This window comes from Oratosquilla oratoria, chromosome 3 (assembly GCF_046742065.1).
Source record: "Oratosquilla oratoria isolate Oo_2021 chromosome 3, ASM4674206v1, whole genome shotgun sequence".
Lineage (NCBI taxonomy): Eukaryota > Metazoa > Arthropoda > Malacostraca > Stomatopoda > Squillidae > Oratosquilla > Oratosquilla oratoria.
In genome coordinates, this window is record NC_134779.1 from 13735399 (window position 1) to 13753597 (window position 18199).

At 39.1% G+C, this 18199-nt stretch overlaps 1 protein-coding gene across 2 annotated transcripts in view; it reads right to left on the bottom strand.

Annotated features, from left to right (window-relative positions):
- Nucleotides 1-17814, bottom strand: part of slmb (beta-transducin repeat containing E3 ubiquitin protein ligase slmb) — a 47935-nt gene extending 30121 nt beyond the window's left edge. For both annotated transcript variants that reach the window (XM_076177035.1, XM_076177029.1), the window contains exons 1-10: nucleotides 17668-17814; nucleotides 13982-14357; nucleotides 7886-8072; nucleotides 7184-7268; nucleotides 4200-4310; nucleotides 3093-3161; nucleotides 2714-2905; nucleotides 2103-2246; nucleotides 1089-1207; nucleotides 784-894 (exon numbers count right to left, since the gene is read on the bottom strand). In XM_076177035.1, coding sequence (XP_076033150.1) covers nucleotides 784-894; nucleotides 1089-1207; nucleotides 2103-2246; nucleotides 2714-2905; nucleotides 3093-3161; nucleotides 4200-4310; nucleotides 7184-7268; nucleotides 7886-8072; nucleotides 13982-14357; nucleotides 17668-17712 — 1439 coding nt within the window. In that variant the 5' untranslated portion in view covers nucleotides 17713-17814. The remainder of the gene's footprint in view (nucleotides 1-783; nucleotides 895-1088; nucleotides 1208-2102; nucleotides 2247-2713; nucleotides 2906-3092; nucleotides 3162-4199; nucleotides 4311-7183; nucleotides 7269-7885; nucleotides 8073-13981; nucleotides 14358-17667) is intronic.
- Nucleotides 17815-18199: the final 385 nt, after the last annotated feature.

An 18199-nucleotide genomic window follows, 5' to 3' on the forward strand; every position in this document is an offset into this window, starting at 1 on the left:
CCATCTACTCATACTGCCTTGATCTACCATTTTCTCACAACTGCTTCCACCAAGTCATGCATCCTCCGAGAATATCTACTCTCACCTCTACTCATACATTCATACATATACCAAGGGCTTTTTCCCCTTTACAAGGGAGGTAGCCAAAGTCAAAAGACATAAATCTACTCCTACCCACTCCACTCCCATTCACACCCCTTCCTCCCTCCCTCCCTTTTTTCTTGGCTCCTCCTGGACGACAGGTCATTCCTGCATCTTGCACCTCTACTCATAACATGACATAATTATCTTGGGTTACCATGTTGTACTTTCTTCTAATCCTATCTCAACTCTAATCCTTGTCACATTCTGTAAATGTCCACACCCCTCAAATGCCTTACTTCTAGTACCTCCACATGACTTTTCCCACTTCCTCTGTGAAAATGTGTGTGTGTGGAGAAAAAATGTACAGATCCACAAAATTATACATGACTGATCCTCCAAACCTTAGTCACAACAAGGTCTCATAGATATTAACTTCTACAATTTGTCATCTCCCTCACATCTTCCATTTTTTCTGATTACCACACAGCCACACCTCCAATTTTCTCCACAAAGGCAGTGCTCCACATTCATCACATGTTATTGGTAACAAAATCCAAAGCTATCTGACCCTCTCATTACTACGACAACCATTAACTTCCTGGTTCCTTTACTTTCAAGGTCTAGCAACATCCTCTATGTTTTAAATTCACAGTTTCTTTACAGTCTGCTTCTTAAAGAACTGTATCTCCAAGAACTTACCCATCATAAGCCCCCGAAACAATGCGCTTGTTGTCAAAGCGAATACAGCGCACCAACTCTTCATGTCCTTCCAATATCCGCAGGCATGCACCACATTCAATATCCCAGAGTCTGTGAAGAAGTAAAAGAGTTTTCTATTAGCCACAAACACATACAAAAGTAACAATGAAAACAATCTTAACACAATGAGCATTTATTCCATGTCATTTGTTTACAAATCTAAAATCCTTTGCTGATGATATGTATCCTGAGGGGATTAAGATGAGAACAATCACCCTTAAATAGTGACCATACAATATCCTTACCTTATTGTGTTGTCTGATGATCCACTCACTACTAATCTGTCCCTGTATTGCAAACAGGCAATCCCTCTTTTGTGACCATTAAGAGTTCGCACAAACTCGCATGTACTCGTGTTCCACACCTGAGAAATCAGATAACATAATCTTTAAGATGGAAAATCAATTAACCATTACTAAAGTAATGATAATGCAATTTTATTAAAATGACAACGTACTATAATAATAATGTTGCCTGTTATATTTATCAGAGAACTGCAGCCCCACAATCAGCCAATAAATCAAGATTGGATATATTGGCACTTTCTACACATGAAGCTGTCACTCATTATACAAGAATTCATGATACGACATTGCCAAAAAGAACCTAAATGCTAATATCCACAGGATATGCCAGCAGCACCAGCCACTACACATATGTAAACACTATCTATCTACATTCTAAGGTCTTATAAGGAAAGTAGCAAAGTCAAAAGGCACATACCCACCCTCACCTGTATGTAAACTATCTATATACCAAGGGCCTTTTCCCCCTTACAAGGGAGGTAGCCAAGTCAAGACACAAATACCCACTCCCATTTACCACCCTTTCCTTTCCTCCCATACATCTTAGCTCCTCATGGATGACAGTGTCATCCCTGCATCTTGCCCACTGCCCCAGGTCAGAAGCAATGTAGCAAGATACGATACATCCATAGCAAGGCCACTCCATTTTACTCTCATCTGTACCACACCCACACACATTAAAAGATCCAAACCTTAGGGTTCTGGTTGGAGAACTCCTTCCAGACCCTCTTATGCCTTTGCTTTTTTTGGGAATGTCCCCTTTGGGCCTACAGAGAATAGAATGCCTTATCCTATCCCCATCCCATTTTTGTCACCTTTCATGGACTCAAGTGGGAACACCTGGTAAACATACTACACAATAAAATACAAAATCAGTCACACAACTCAGGTCAAACATGACACACTAGTTCTTAAATGGTTTGGAGCAATGTAATTTTGAATTCCAAGGCTCACCTTAATGGTCCTGTCTCCTGATGCACTGACAATGTATTTCTCATCAAAATCGACAACATTAACAGCTGCTCTATGCCCTACCAAGACTCTTCTCAAATTTATTTCAGTTGGAGAAACCATATCCCAGACTGCTATAGATCGATCCTGAAATGAGACAGAAATACATCTTAGTCACAATAGTAGAATTAAAGTTCAAATACACTATGACCTGAAATATATCTTAAAAGAGGGTGTTTGTACCTTATAACTCTTGTAGCATTAACTGTCAATGCTACTTGTACATCCTTTTTTGTAATGTCCTAATCACTTTCTTCACTTGTTAGTTATTCCTTAGCATCTCCCAGTACCACAAGCAAAGCCACCCATTCATTCAAAAACTCCTTGAAATAGTCAGCCCATCTCCCTCTTACACCCTTCTCTTTCAACTTCACTTTTTGTTTTTACTGCAAGAAGTTAGCCTAAGAAAGTGACCCAAATGACAAAATTGAGAATAATAAATGGTTCCTCCAGTGTTTCACTATTTAGGCATAACTTGCTAGTCAAAACAGCACGTGTCAATTATATCACAGTACTTAAAGAGCCTTCCCTTTCAATGGTGGCCCAAACTGTACCTTAGAGCAGGTGACCATCATTCCATTGTTGAATCTAAGGTGAAGGACGGCCTCGCAGTGGTGGATTAGTGTGTTAGTCATGATTCCTGTGTGGACATCCCAAACCCGCACAGTGGAGTCGGAAGAGCCACTGATTATGACCCGCTCGTCGTATTGCAGACACAATACTGAACCTGTGTGACCTGTGAGCACCTGTACAAATAAAAACAACCAAGAACAGCATCAGTTACTCCCCCTTTGGTACAGTGACATTCTGTCCACACTATTTTCATTTATGACAGACAGCCTCAGCCAGTTAAAGGAATGCAGCCGTCATCAAGTTCCATTATTGTAGTTACATGATCACAAGTGAACAATGACCAGTGTATTAAATACACACCATATAACATTGTAAAGTACTCCTGTCCCATATCTTGATAGTGTTATCCCTTAAACCAGAGACTATTTTCTGAAACAGAAGACATGAAAAGATTAAAAACACCATAGCTGCAGATGTGGGCAGTAGCAAATTAAATAGATCTATTTTGTGTGCACAAGTTCATAACCAGTATTACTCTGCTTTCAAAGACAGACAACCTCCTTACAAATGTCCATGTTCAGATGTCTTGTGACTATCTATATACCAAAAGACTTTTCCCTTTTAAAAGTGAAGTAGCCAGCCACAGCATGCATCCACCCTCCAGTTCACAACTAAATTACCACATTTCCTTACGAAGTCTATGATTAAACTGACCTGTTTACCATTTTTGGTCAATGACTCAAAACAAGTGGATATTCTAAAATGTCTCCAATTCCTTCAATTATAATCTTTTACTTATAATCCAACTTGATTTCTACTTCATCATCAATGCACTTATACTCAACATAAACCTATAAGTCCTGTACTCAACATTACACATCTAAAAACCATCCACAGTAGAAGCCAGATGAAGCAAAATAATTGAGTCAAGAAGGGTTCACTAAATCAAGTTTCTCCTAAACCAGTTTGTTATTGACACTATTAAACAGAACTTTGTTATATTGAGTCTTTCCACTAAATACCAATGCCTGAGACGACCCCTTTCTCTAATCTTTCTCAGTCGTACGCATGCACTGCCAGATAACAGAAAAACTTCCAATCTAACAAACATGTTTCCAATAAACCAATATATTCTGCTACTGATTTTAAACTTACATTAAATTGGGCTCACCTAAACAGAGATTTGTTAAATAAGGCTTATACATACCAAGACTTTTTCCCCATTATAGAGATGGTAGCCAGCCAAATGCATGCACCCACACCCACCCATCCCACTTGTTTCTCTTTTATCTTAGTGCACAGGTTATATACTACACCTAGGCACTTCTCTCCCCATTATGGGGAGGCAACAGTCAAAGCACAAACCCACATCAAATGACCCCCCCATCTCCCACTCACCTGCTCCACAACATAAAACAGCTAATAGAAAAATGAACCCACACAACCACAGCATCAATAAATACTTACTTGATCATCATACTGCAAACAATAAACACCTTTAGAATTTTCCGACCGACAATTTATTCTCTGCAAATTATGCCTTCCCATTCTCCAATTAGCTTCTATAGTTTGAATATCCTGAAAAGAGACAATGAAAAAAATCAACACTATTTTTTCCTTACCAATCTGTATGTAATTACCAAAAGAATAGGGTGGGTCCACATGGGCAAAGCACCTCCTCATCCTTTTTACTCCTCCCAGATTACACCATTAGCATCACATACCTTCATCCAAAAATCCAACCACTTCATTATTTGGTGACCCCTCTCCTCTCATCTACTCGAGCAATTCAAAGAGCAGCAGAGAAAAATGTTCCTTTAGACTACTCAAATCCATTTACAATCTATCTATATTTACCAAGGGTTTCATCCCCTTATATGAGAGGTAGCCTAAGTCAAAGGCATGCACCCAGTCTACTCCCATCCACCATCCTTTCCTCCCTCTCATCTTAGCTGCTTACTACCCAGGTCAGAAGCAATGCAGTAAGACACAGCACATCCACAGCAAGGGCACTCCACTTAATTGGCAATCCACCCTCTCCATCCCCTCATGTGCAAAATAGGGAAGACAGGGAGAAATCCCTCTGGACTACACTCATTCTTTCCATGTGTCCAAACCATCCTAATACTCTTTCATCCACCCTATCTCCTAACTCCCTTTCCAGCCCCCCTCTACTCCTCGTTTCTCACTCTATCCAGCCTAGTAACCCCTACCATGCTTCTCAGGCATTTCATCTCAAACACATTTAAACTCTTCCTCTTTTATGTTACATGTTACATGCCCCATACAATGCTGTCAGCAAAATCACCTCTTCATACAATCTCCTCTCACCATCCATTCCCAAGTGTCTATTTCTCATTACACTTTTTAACCACTTCAGTATGAGTAATTTTATTGTGCACAGCATCGGCTGCCAGATGTGTGATTCATCGCACTATTTGTATTATAAAATATAAAGACACTGCTGTATTACTCATTCTCTTTTACTCTACGTAATAATAAGCACACAAAATGTAATCAAACCAATTGACAGAATCCAGGGGTAACATATATTTACCAAAGGCTTTTTCCCCCATACTAGGGAGGTAGCCAAAAAACAAAGGCATAAAAACTATTCCCATTCATTCCATCCCCAATACACTCCACACACCTCCACCACCCTTCTTATCTTGGCACCTCCTGGATGACGGGTCATCCCTGTATCTTGTCCACTGCCCTGGGTCAGAAGCAGTGTCGCAAGACACAGCACATCCACAGCAAGGCCGCTTCATTAAATCGGTGACCAAGACACCGATGCCAACATCTTTGTGTACCCACTCACGCCTCATGATGCCTATGTAAACATCATTGTACTGAAGTGTTAATCCCCCACTTGCTTCTCTCAATCTACATACTACTTCCACCTCGACTCCTACCTTTCCCACCACATTCACACTCAAGTATCTAAAAAAGCTATCCACTTCCTCCAGTCTCTCTCCCTTTATACTCACTTCCAATTTGTTGCCACCCTCTTCCCTTGTACATCTCATCACCTTACTTTTATCCACATTTATCTTCTACCTCCTTTCGCATACCTTCCCAAACTCCGTCACTAACTTTCTCAATCCCTCCTCTGATTCTGCTACAAGTGCAGTGATATCAAGAAACAATAACTGGCTATCTCCCATTTTTCTCTATTTTCCTTAATCATCTCCAATCCCAGTCCCATAACCCTTGCATTTACCTCTTGCACCACCCCATCCATATATAAATTGAACAGCCAAGGCAACATTACAAATCCCTGCCAAAGTCCAACCATTACCTCAAACCATTCACTCTCTCCATTTCTAATTCTAACACAGGCTCTACTCCTCTCGTAAAAACTCTTGACAGCTCCTAAAAGCTCTCCTCCTATCCTGTATATGTACAAAACCTCCCACAGTGCCTTCTTGTCTACCCTGTCATAAGCGTTTTCCAAATTCATATGGGCCCAAAAAACATCATTAACCTTTGCTAAAACTTTCTCACATATCTGTCTTACCACAAAAATCTGATCCACACAACCCCTACCTGTCCTAAACCCACACTGTTCCTCACCAATTACTCCCTCTGTTCCCCTCCTAATCCTCTCAATCAAAACTCACCCATAAGCCTTTCCAACTACATTAAAAAAACTGATCCTTCTGAAACTACTATACTCACACTTGTCCCCTTTTCCCTTGTAAAGTGGAACTATACAGGCACTCCTCCACCACTCTACCCTCTTTTGGACAAACATTAAACAACTTCACCAGCCAGCCCTATACATATGTACATAAGAAATGTAAAATCATAACAAACTTCCTAAAAAAAAAATTCATAAATAACACCAAACAGTAACTCATCTGCCTTTCCCCTATAATGATCTTTCCTCTCAGGACATTTCTGGATGTGGGTTTTTACTTTTTCAATTTTGGCACTAATTACCTTCTCTTTCAATTCTGGCACTAATTATCTGGTTGCAGTATTTACAAACTGCTTCCTGTTTTTCAGTTTCTAAAATATCTACTTCATTCCACTCAGCTGCCTTCTTTCTCCCCACTATCAGCAGGCATTTTGACTTTCTTGCTGTGGTCCTTTCCTGTCAATACTGTGGCCTGTGGATCTCTGATCCTCTCACTACCAAGGACACTGAAGAGTGAGTACTAAGTCATCAGTAGTGAAGTCTGACATGTTCATTTCCAGTAGAGTACAAGTTAACACAGGCTTTGTCCAGCTGGACCAACCTATATCAACATGACCTATACAAATGTGTCCTTCAGATTAACACTTCAAACCTTTTGTTCCACACTAGATTACTTTTTAATTTCATATGTAAATGATTTACATATAAATATAAGAAAAAATAAATAAATAAAAGTGAGCCTCCCAAAGAAAGAAGTGAGAGAGACAGAGGAAAAATCCAACTTTGCTAATGCCCTCCATTTTCATACCTGTATAATCTTTGGATATTGCTTGCGGTAGAAGGAGTGGCCAGGATGCTGCTCACCAGGACGTGGTTTGAATAAATAGGTCCCCCTGAGAAAAATGTACATTATATATCAGTTTTAGGCTTGAACAGACAGAATACATTTCAAACATGAGCCAGCCAATTCAGTGTTGTTTGAATGTAAACAACCCACAGTCTGATAGTATGAGTTCTAATAACATCTATCTCTGCTTCCTCTGAATTCTATCTTATTATCCCCATTATTGCCCTACTCCCCCTTGGGAAAATAATCTTTTGTATCACTACAACTTGTAGCATACAAAACATCTATAGAAAATTTAAGGCAAGACTCAATCTCCTCATCATGTTTGTGTTGACTGTGTTTGGCATGGCAGCCCAAGATACACAAGCAAATATGGAAATTACCATCAGTACCAAGCTACCTCCTTTAGGGAATAGACAGTTGGACATATAGATATCATCAGTTACTGATGATTCATAATATATTCAAGATATTCTAACTAAAATTGTTACAATACACCCTACAAACACAAAATAATGGCAGAGTTCTCTAATTGACACATCTCTATCATGTAGCACGCATCTGGTTACCCAATTTACCAATCAACAAATGCAGGAGTTCTAATAGAATTTAATAAAACTGAGAAAATATAATGTTATAACCAAAAATTTAACTTGCACTTACCATCCTTTTCTCTCAGACAATCCTCGCCACAACATATCTGTGCGAACTTTGCGTTCAATCAATTTTTTCCATAGTAAACCATCAGCAATGACACGATGCCATTCTTTACAAACCAATTCTGCCTCTCGCAGGGATTTGGCATCCAGGTAGCTTAGGATCTTCTCTGCTACATGGTCCAAACCTTTTTCTGTTGAAAAGAAAGACAGTTTTCTATGGTAACTGTTAAAAACATCAAATGCACAAACTAGAGATTCTTTAGCTAACCATGACTGGAATGAAGCGATGGCTACTTTCACAGCAAGGCAATGTTTACTCAATTAAGAGTTACAAGTTTACAAAATGCATGATTACCATGACAGGACATCAATTCAACACTTTATGGTATGTGTATTACCAAATACAGAAATTTATCAATATACCGAGAGCTTTTCTACCCTTATAAAGGAAGTAGCCAAGTCAGAGACACGTGCCTATTCCCACCCATTCCACTGCCCTCCACCACCCTTTCCTCCCTCTCATGTTAGCTCCTCTTGGATGATGGGTCATCCCTGTATCCCACCCACTGCCCTGGGTTAGAAGCAATGTAGCAAGACATAGTACAGTACATAGTACATTCCTGCTCCTTGCCCACTGCCCTGGGTCAGGAGCAGTGTCGCATAACACAGCACATCCACAACAAGGCTGCTTCATTAAATCGATGATCCCCCTTTCCATCCCCTCATGTAGAAAACCCTTTGGGCTGCATCAATTTATTTCTCACACATACTCCCTCACTCCCCATCCCCCACCCACTACCCCTCAAGCATCACACCATCATCCATACACAACCATTCTCCATTCACCCCTATCTTCTGTCCTCACCCATCCTTCCTTAACAGACATTCCCCTCTTTCCCAATACCCCTTTTACCCCATCCATCCATCTCATCCTAGGTCGATCACTCATGTTCACTCCTTCCACACCTCTTTTACTAGACATTCTTCACTCATTCTTTCCATGTGTCCAAATCATCCCAATACTCTTTCATCAACCCTATCTCCCAACTCCCTTTCTAACCCCATTCTCCTCCTCACCTTCTCATTTCTCACTCTATCTAGCCAAGTAACCCCTATCATACTTCTCAGACATTTCATCTCAAACACATTCAAACTCCTCTCTTCCTCTCGTATGTTCCATGTTTCTGCCCTGTACAGTGTTGTTGGCACAATCACTCCTTCATACAAACTCTTCTTATTGTCAATTCCAAAATGTCTATTTCTCTTTACACTTTTTAATCCACCAAGGCATTTACTCACTTCTCTCAATCTACATCCACCTCCACTCCTTTTCCTGCCACATTTGCACCCAAATATCTAAAACTATCCACATCCTCCAGTCTCTCTCCCTTAATACTCACTTCCAGTCTGCTGCCATTTTCTCCCCTTGTACATCCCATCACCTTAGTTTTACCCACATTTATCTTCAACTTCCTTCTTTTGTACACCTTCCCAAACTCTGTCACTAACTTCCTCAATCCCTCCTCTGATCCTGCTACAAGGGCAATGTCGTCAGCAAACAACAACTGGCTTATCTCCCTCTTATCTCAATTTTCCTTAACCATCTCCAATCCCTGACCCACTACCCTTGCATTTACCTCTTGCACCACCCCATCCATGTATAAATTGAACAGCCAGGGCAACATAACACATCCCTGAAAAAGTCCCACCTTTACTTCAAACCCCTCACTCTCTCCATTTCTAATCCTAACACAAGCTTTATTGCTCTCATAAAAACTCTTGACTGTTCTTAAAAGCTTTCCTACTATCCCATATATTTGCAATACCTCCCATAGTGCCTTCCTATTTACCCTATCATAAGCGTTCTCCAAATCCAGAAAGGGCAAAAAAAAACATCCTTACCTCTTCCTATAGCTTTCTCACATATCTGCCTTACCACAAAAATCTGATCCACACAAACCCTACCTGTCCTAAACCCACACTGTTCCTCACCAATTACTCCCTCTGTTCCTCTCCTAATCCTCTCAATCAAGATCCTCCCATAAGCCTTCCCAACTACACTTAAGCTGATCCCTTTGAAACTACTACACTCACACTTGTCCTCTTTTCACTTGTAAAAAGGAACTATACAGGCACTCCTCCGGTCCTTTGGCACTCTACCCTCACTTAAACAAACATTAAATAACCTCACCAACCAGTCCACCATAACTGTACCTCCCTTTTTCAGACATTCTGCATGACATCCATCCAACCCAGGTGCCTTACCTGCTCTCATCATCTTAACAACTGCTTTCACTTCATCTTTCCTTATTTCTCCTCCATTTTCCTCACTCATCGCTGTCATTTTTTTAGTGCTTCCCAATGCAACTACCCTTCCCTCTCTATCCTCCCTCACATTTAGCAACTCCCTAAAATACTCTGCCCATTTTCCTCTTATTGCCTTCTCTTCCATCTGCACCTTTTATCTTTTCTTCTCTACTTGATTCGCCTCCTCTTCCTCTCTTAATTTCTTTCCAAAACATTTTTTAATTATTTTCAAAATTTTCTGTCATACTCTTACCCCATTTCACATCTGCTCTACTCTTTGCCTCCTTTATGTACTGTTTTACTTCTCTTTTCTTTGTACCTCTCATATAATTCCCTTGTCCTATTTTGTAGCCAATTTGTGAAAGTTTGCTTCTCTTCTACACCCTTCTTTGCTTCCTCATCCCACCACTCACTACTCTTCCTTCTATTTCCTTCCATCCACCTTGTTCCACACACCATCTTTGCACACTTTGTAACTCCTTCCTTGAACCATCCCCATTCTTCCTCCACTGTGTATGCACTGTGCATAAAAGACTATGCAATAACTAGTAATGTTACATAGTTGCTTTGCAACTTATGAACTTGTACCTGATATTAGGGGTGGAAAGAGCAACACTGACAATGGCTGCTTAAAATTTACAACATCCGAAATTCCCACCTTCAGTATCAAAGGGTTATGGGCATGATTTCATGAATAACATATGTAGCATAGGACTGGACTCATTGAGTGAAACAAGAAAATTATTTGAAGATGGCAACTACTAATAATTCTGAAAGATTAAAAATTATTTAAGCACAATGTTCCATTTGTCAGAACTATTCATCCTCAAATATTGTTTAATTTGCAAAATGGAAGATCATTCCTGTCATACAACCCTTGAAGGGTCAAAATAGCTCTGCCCTGAAGAGAACACAATGTGCACATCTCCCCTCCCCCCACAGTAAAGACACAAATAAATTTTCTTACAACAGCCCTACCCCTTTGAATAATTTCCAGCTTTTGCTGTAAAGCAGTTCTGTGACAGGTGAAGAATTAGAACTGGGCAAAGGACATTTTGACAGCATGGTTCAAAATTCAACTTATCGCCCTAAGAACAACAAATGGGCAGAGAGCACTGCATATGTGATAGACATGATATGTTGTAGGCTGTGCACAGCTGGATAACCCAGCCAACTTTGCCAAGAAGTTGGCACAATAAATGCACCATGAGGCACATTCCGTTGTATGCAACCCATATACTCATACCATGGAAACTGTAGAAATCAGCCATACTAATTTGCAACATCAAGCAACAATGAGAAAAATTGTCAACATTTTTAGTTACAATCACATGACTTATTTATGGCAGATATAATTATCAACTCATTCTCCTTCGAACATGTGAATATGGTGTTATTTGGTGCACAAATAGTTGAGAAAAACTAATCTAAATTCTAGCGGTTTTGTCATCTATCACTCATGTCTGTATCAACAGGTCAACAACTCCATTACAATCATAGCACTGGGTAAGTATAAAAACAGAACTAGGACAGACAGAATCCCATGAATCTCAATTGAATTAAAGCATGGTTGCATGTTGTAAGGTCTTCTGTGATTTGTAGTAGGTCCTGTGTGAGTATATGAAATTTTGTGGGAATAGGCCCCCTAAACATAAATGCTTATTTAGAAATTAAAGACAACTAGCTAACTCAAATGTATATAGAATAAACTGTAAATCCCTTGTAAAAGTGAGTAAATATTTTAGGAAATTATTGCACAGTTACATGACATACACTATGTCTATATGCAACTACAGGCCAATCAGTTTGACATCAGTTATAGGAAAAATGCTTGAATCAGTAATAGTAAATAGACTCAGAGAACACATCAAGACATAATTTAATTTGTGATTCACAGCATGGTTTCTCCAAGGGTAAGTCATGTGTGACTAATCTTCTATCCTTTACACTTAAGTATATAAGGAGTCAGATAACAATGATAATTACGATGTTATTTACCTTGACTTTAGCAAATCATTCAACAAGGTGCCACACCAGGAACTACTTAATAAAATCAAAGCCCATGGCATAGGAGGAAAAGTGTTAGAATGGATTAGAGCTTGGATTAGTAACAGAAAACAGCGGGTCATCATAAATGGAGTAAAATCTAGGTGGGACAATGTTACTAGTGGGGTCCCCCAGGGCTTGGTTTTGGGACCCTTGTTGTTCATTATGTACATAAATGACTTAATTGATGGGATAAATAGTGGTGTTAGTGAGTTTGTGGACGACACTAAAATAGGATGCCTAATTAGGTCAGGAGACAACGCAGAGATTCTGCAGGATGATCTTAACAAATTGTTCACATGGTCGGTGAAATGGTAAATGAACTTCAATATCTCTATGTGTAGCTTGTTAAACGTAGGGCTACACAACCCCGAAAATAGATACAGCTTAGATAACACGCTTTTAGAGAAAACTGGAGTTCTAGTTAGTCCAGACCAACCAGGAAACAGTGCATTAGCACCAGGAATAAAGCTAACAGAGCATTAGGTTTCGTTGCTAGGATGGTAACGAATAGAAGTGCAGAGGTAATTATTAAACTCTATCTAGCAATAGTTAGACCCATCCTTGACTATGCGGTACAGTTTTGGTCTCTGTCCTACAGAATGGACATCAATTCACTAGAATCAGTGCAGAGAAGAATGACCAAAATGATACATGGACTCAGAAATTTGCCTTACGAAGAGAGGCTCAGGCACCTTAACTTACACTCTCTGGAAAGACGCAGAGTGCGGGGTGATCTAATAGATGTGTTCAAGTGGATCAAAGGCTTTAACAAGGGTGATGCAAACAAGGTCATTTCAAAACAACAGGGCAGGACTCACAGTAATGGTTATAAACTGGACAAATTTAGATTTAAGGAAATAGGCAAGAATTGGTTTACTAAAAGGGTGGTCGACGAATGGAATAAACTTAGTAACCATGTAGTAAGCACTGAAACTATCAGTTGTTTTAAGAAACGATTAGAAAACTTTATGGATGGGGATGACAGGTGGTGATGAATACGGAGCTGCCTAGTGTAGGCCTTATGGTCTCTTGCAGTCTCCTTCATTCTTATGTTATGTTCTTATGTACTAGATAAAACATTGTAATCCAATTTTGACAAATAAAACAAACTTAGGCTTCTGTCTGCCCTAGTTCAGTGTTTTTTTTATAACTACCTGATCACCATGAAGGAGCTGGAATTGTTGATGCAGAGGTGTCTGAACTGCTAGAATTTGTCACATTTTTCTCAATTATTTGTGCACCAAACTAACAGGTTTGATAGAGAATAAGTTGTTAAATACATCTGTACCACAAATAATCCAATGCATAGTAGTTTTCACATTATAAAGTGCTGTTGACTCAAGTTGCCTCAAATTGTTGCTTAGTGTTGCAATTTAGTATGACCCATATAAACAGATTCATTACGTGTGAATGACACACATATAATAAGTGACTAGTGAATAAATGTTCTTGGTCATGGAAAAAAGTCCATATGCATACTATAATTTGGTCAATAAACTAAACTGTAACAGTGACTTGGAGAAGTGTGTATGGATCAAGGTATGACCTGTTGCATGGAAGAGGTGCAAAAAATAAACTGGTAGTGTGGCTGGGGAAATGGGGAGCAACTTTTCCTTGGTTAAAGTATATTAAGTTATGTGGAATAGCAATGCAAGGGTGAGGATTGCTCTCTCCCATGCCTACTTCACAGTATGCATGGAAGAGGGATAAAATAAACAAGTAAATAAATCTATCTTCAACTTACTTGGTAGGAGAGATATAAAGTCACGCTGCAACATAGGCTTGAGGAAGGCGTTGATATGCCCATGTTGGTAATGACACATTCTTGACAAAAGATGTTCCATAAATTCTAACTGGTCCTGTTCACTCCAGTTCTCAAAATATTTGAGACACATTTCTCTTTCCGAGTTGTACTGACCCACATTTTCCTTGGTCTTCCTTCGAGTCATCTGTTGTGCTGTTGAAGTAGGAGGGGTTGACGTCGGGTCTGTCAAAAGATCTTCGTCTACCCTATCACCTCCCCCTCCCCCTCCTCCCCCATCACCTGGGGAATCCCCTCCACCACTACTGATGATGGTGAGAGGGGGCGAATGGTCGTTATATAACACCGTCATTGGTGCCTGTAAGAAGAGAAAAAAAGAATTACATCCAGGCTGATGCCAGATACCAGTCCAATGGGTAGCATATCCTAATGTTGGAAAATAAAGCTTAATAATTAAGAATAATTATTGTTTCACTAACTGAAAACCATCAGTCTCGCAGCAGTGATGATGTGTTGTGCCACTTGTCTCTCCCGGAAGAAACACTGCTGACTGTATTGTATTAGCCTGAGATTGCATTTGCAGAAGAAGAGAGCAATTACCAGTTGTGCCAAGGTGAAAGAAATGTCAAGATCCCTAAAAGATATCTTGGACCCAGACCAGAGACCAAGTGTCAGATGTAGCTGTCAACATGTTTTGAGGACAGATGGCATGGAGATAAAACTGACACTCATCATGTGAGACAACTTGTAGGTAATTGTTCTACGTCTCATAACGCATTAGAATCTTAATTCTAAAATCTAGATTCACTGGAATACCAGATACCACTTCATTCAAAAAAAAAAAAAAAAAATCTAGAATGTTATATTGGGCATTCTTCAGAAACCAAGTACCTGCCTCTTTAGGCTGCACTTCCATTGTGGTAAGGATTTCATGGCACTTGGAATAAAGGTGACAGCAAAAGAGAAAATATATAGAAACAGCTCATAACAAATGCACTACAACCTCTACAACCAAGTATCCTACATTAAAGAAGACAAACATGGAAACAATCTGCACTAAAACTTCAATAGATCATATTCACCAAGAGGCAAAAATCCCACCCATAAGTGAAGCACACCTACCTCATCATATTACACATGAAACCAATACACGCAGCATTTTTTTTTTTGCACATTTACAACAATCTACACCAACCCTCAACACCCCATTAAAAAAAAAACAACCTATTTGCAATATAATAAATACATTTGAACCCATTTACAGTTTTAAAAGTTGTATTACATAAAGTATTACATGTATTTGGTAAATGTGTTCCTGGACACCCTTTAGACATCCAGTCTTTTCCAATTTATTCCCATATCATGAAAATCCTGTCCTCCTTCTATAGACCTCTCTAGGAACAAACTTTGGGCTGATATCTGTGTTGTATTAGTGTGGGACCATTTCTGTCATCGGCTTATATTAGTAGAAGGGGAGCTTACCAATCATCAGCTTTCCTTGTATGTAAAGGGAGAGGAAATGCAAAGTTAACAGCACAAGATCTTGCACTTAGTCTAGCGACAGTGTTAGCCACTCAGAGGTGCATCTCCACACAAGACAGAGATGAGGGGACTCTCAGCTCCTCAGGGTCTGACTGGGTCACCTCTAACTTTAATTATATTTGCTCCACCTTTTCACATACAGAAAGCTGGCAACCAACACCTATTCCTCTTCTTGGAAAAAGTTGCACATAAATGTAACACAGACAACAGTCCAATGCCACCCCCCCCCCCAGATCTATAGGATGGCCCAAAGACTATTGTCAACCACTGTGGGGTTGCAGGTTTCCAAGTCAGTGAAATTTTACACAACAATTTACTATGCAATTAAAAATTAATAATGCTGTCGCAACAACTGGAAATCCAGTCCTTGGGCCCTCTTTCACAGCTCTCTTGGAGGAAAATTTGGGCTTATGTTGGCAGTGGTGCAGTGCGGGACTGTTTCTTTGCCACCAGCTTATAATATGAGAATGAGAAGTAGAGCAGGTACATCAGCTCTCCTTAGGAGAAAAGAGTAAAGAAATGAAGTTGACAAAGAGAGATCTTGAACCCAATCTGACAATAATGTCACTGCCTCAAAGGTACACCTCCAGACGACATTGATGGGCTGATGGGCAACAAAGAGATGACAATCTGACATCTATCTCGTGGAATGTCATCTTCTCCAGGCACCCATCCCTGGTCACTATAATGCTATTTTCATTACATAGCAAATACAACCTTGAAGCAATCTTTTCTGTCTGAGTAAGTCACAATAATATCAATTCAGTTATTATTCTCTCACATGTATAATCTATGCAGATGGAATTAATATTACATGCATACTAAAAGGCAAAGCATACACCCATCCAGTAGACATTGGAATGAGTACAGGGTGTATAACAATCAGTATTTTTGACAGAAAAAAATATAAGATCCAAATTTTGGATATTCTGTCAAAATATTTGACAAAATCAATCAAATGCCAACCCAACCTTATCATGTTCTATAATATATTGCTTGGAATTTTTCTGGCAAAAACACTGCTATTGATTCAAAATAGCCTATCACGCTATAGTAACTTTGCTGAGCAACTTTATTTCCATTCCTGTCAAGAAAAATATATAAACTTTAATTTCGACTCAAAAATCATTTACAAATTGACAACCTTGAAAACTAAAACCAACAAACTACAGTGAAGACTAATTCAAGATGATAGTGTTACATTTTACAGGAGAGGTAAGAAGCATACCTGATGCGAGTAAATATCAAATCTAAGAAAGCAATATTGCCCTCATTTACCATGCAAAATTTGATTCAAAACATCGCCCAAACCCCACACCCAACAATTAATGCAGAACTATTTAACTATTACCACCTTTCTACATCAACATCACAGAACCCTACGTTCCTATGACAATGATTCTAAGCAAATAATCATACCTCAGACCCTAATTACTGATAAATATTGTCATACCGTCTTTCAACAGCCATTCTTTTACCAGTTTGCATTCTATATTACTAGCCTCTCCTAAGGCTAATATTTTCACATCAATATTTCATGAGTTCTGAAGCAGCATTAATTACAATGAATGCACTTGCATTCTTCAGTACATGAGTACAGTTATCATTTCAGAATGGCCTTGATATTCTACAATTAATTACAGCTAAAACCTCATTAATCTGGGATATTGTTACTAAACTACTACAATACCAGGCTCTAAATATGCCCATATATTCAATTTAACTTTTGAAACTAAGATATAGCAGCCAGGATATGAGTTTTGGGAATCTGCAGCCCAAGCAAAACATTCAGGTCAAGACAGCCACCCGGACTGCCAGGGGGAACCCACACTTCAAACGTCAACCTACATACACCTCGGCCAAAAATAATCACTGTACATGTGCTAAAGCTATAATGAGCCACTTTCTTCCTTTTCGTGCATAAATATAGTGTAGAATTTTGCAATTGTAACTGAAAAGGGGATTAATTATTGACCCCCAAATTGCTCCTACTGGCTGCAGGTCCAAACTAGGGAAACTAAACTTATAAACATGAGTCCAATAACCACTTACAGACGACTTCTGGGGTGAAATTATAGAGCGGAGATTCAACCTGTGCCAAAATTACTCAAATGTTACTCCCTTACCTCTACAGGATCTATGCTATCGTCAAGAATACTATCACTGTCCATCCTTCGTGACAGGACTCTGAGAAACCTTCTTGCTTTCCGAGATCACAAACTATCACCAGCAACATAAACAAAAGAGCATCGGAACAAAGATATTGGATTTCTTTTTATGCGCGCTGTGTTACTTATTGAATATCCTCTGTCTCATATGAATTTTCTGAATCTTTATGTCACCAGCTGATTCCTTTATCTATACCCAGGAAGAGACCCTTAGTGACGTCACTCAAATTCAATGATACACAGTACTGCAACCTAGCGTAAAAGAAAATAAATTTTGTTTTGATTTATCTCCTAGTATTTTCTTGAAGCCAATTGGTTCTCAGAATTGAATTTAAAAATCTCAATAATTCCTCTATATTTCAAAATGTTATTTACATAAATCTTACACTTGCATGTTCCTATTTTCAATTTTCAAAAACAAAAATCTTGTAATCATGTATATCTAGAAGTATTGGGATCGTATTTCAAATAATTGCAAATTTATATTTAT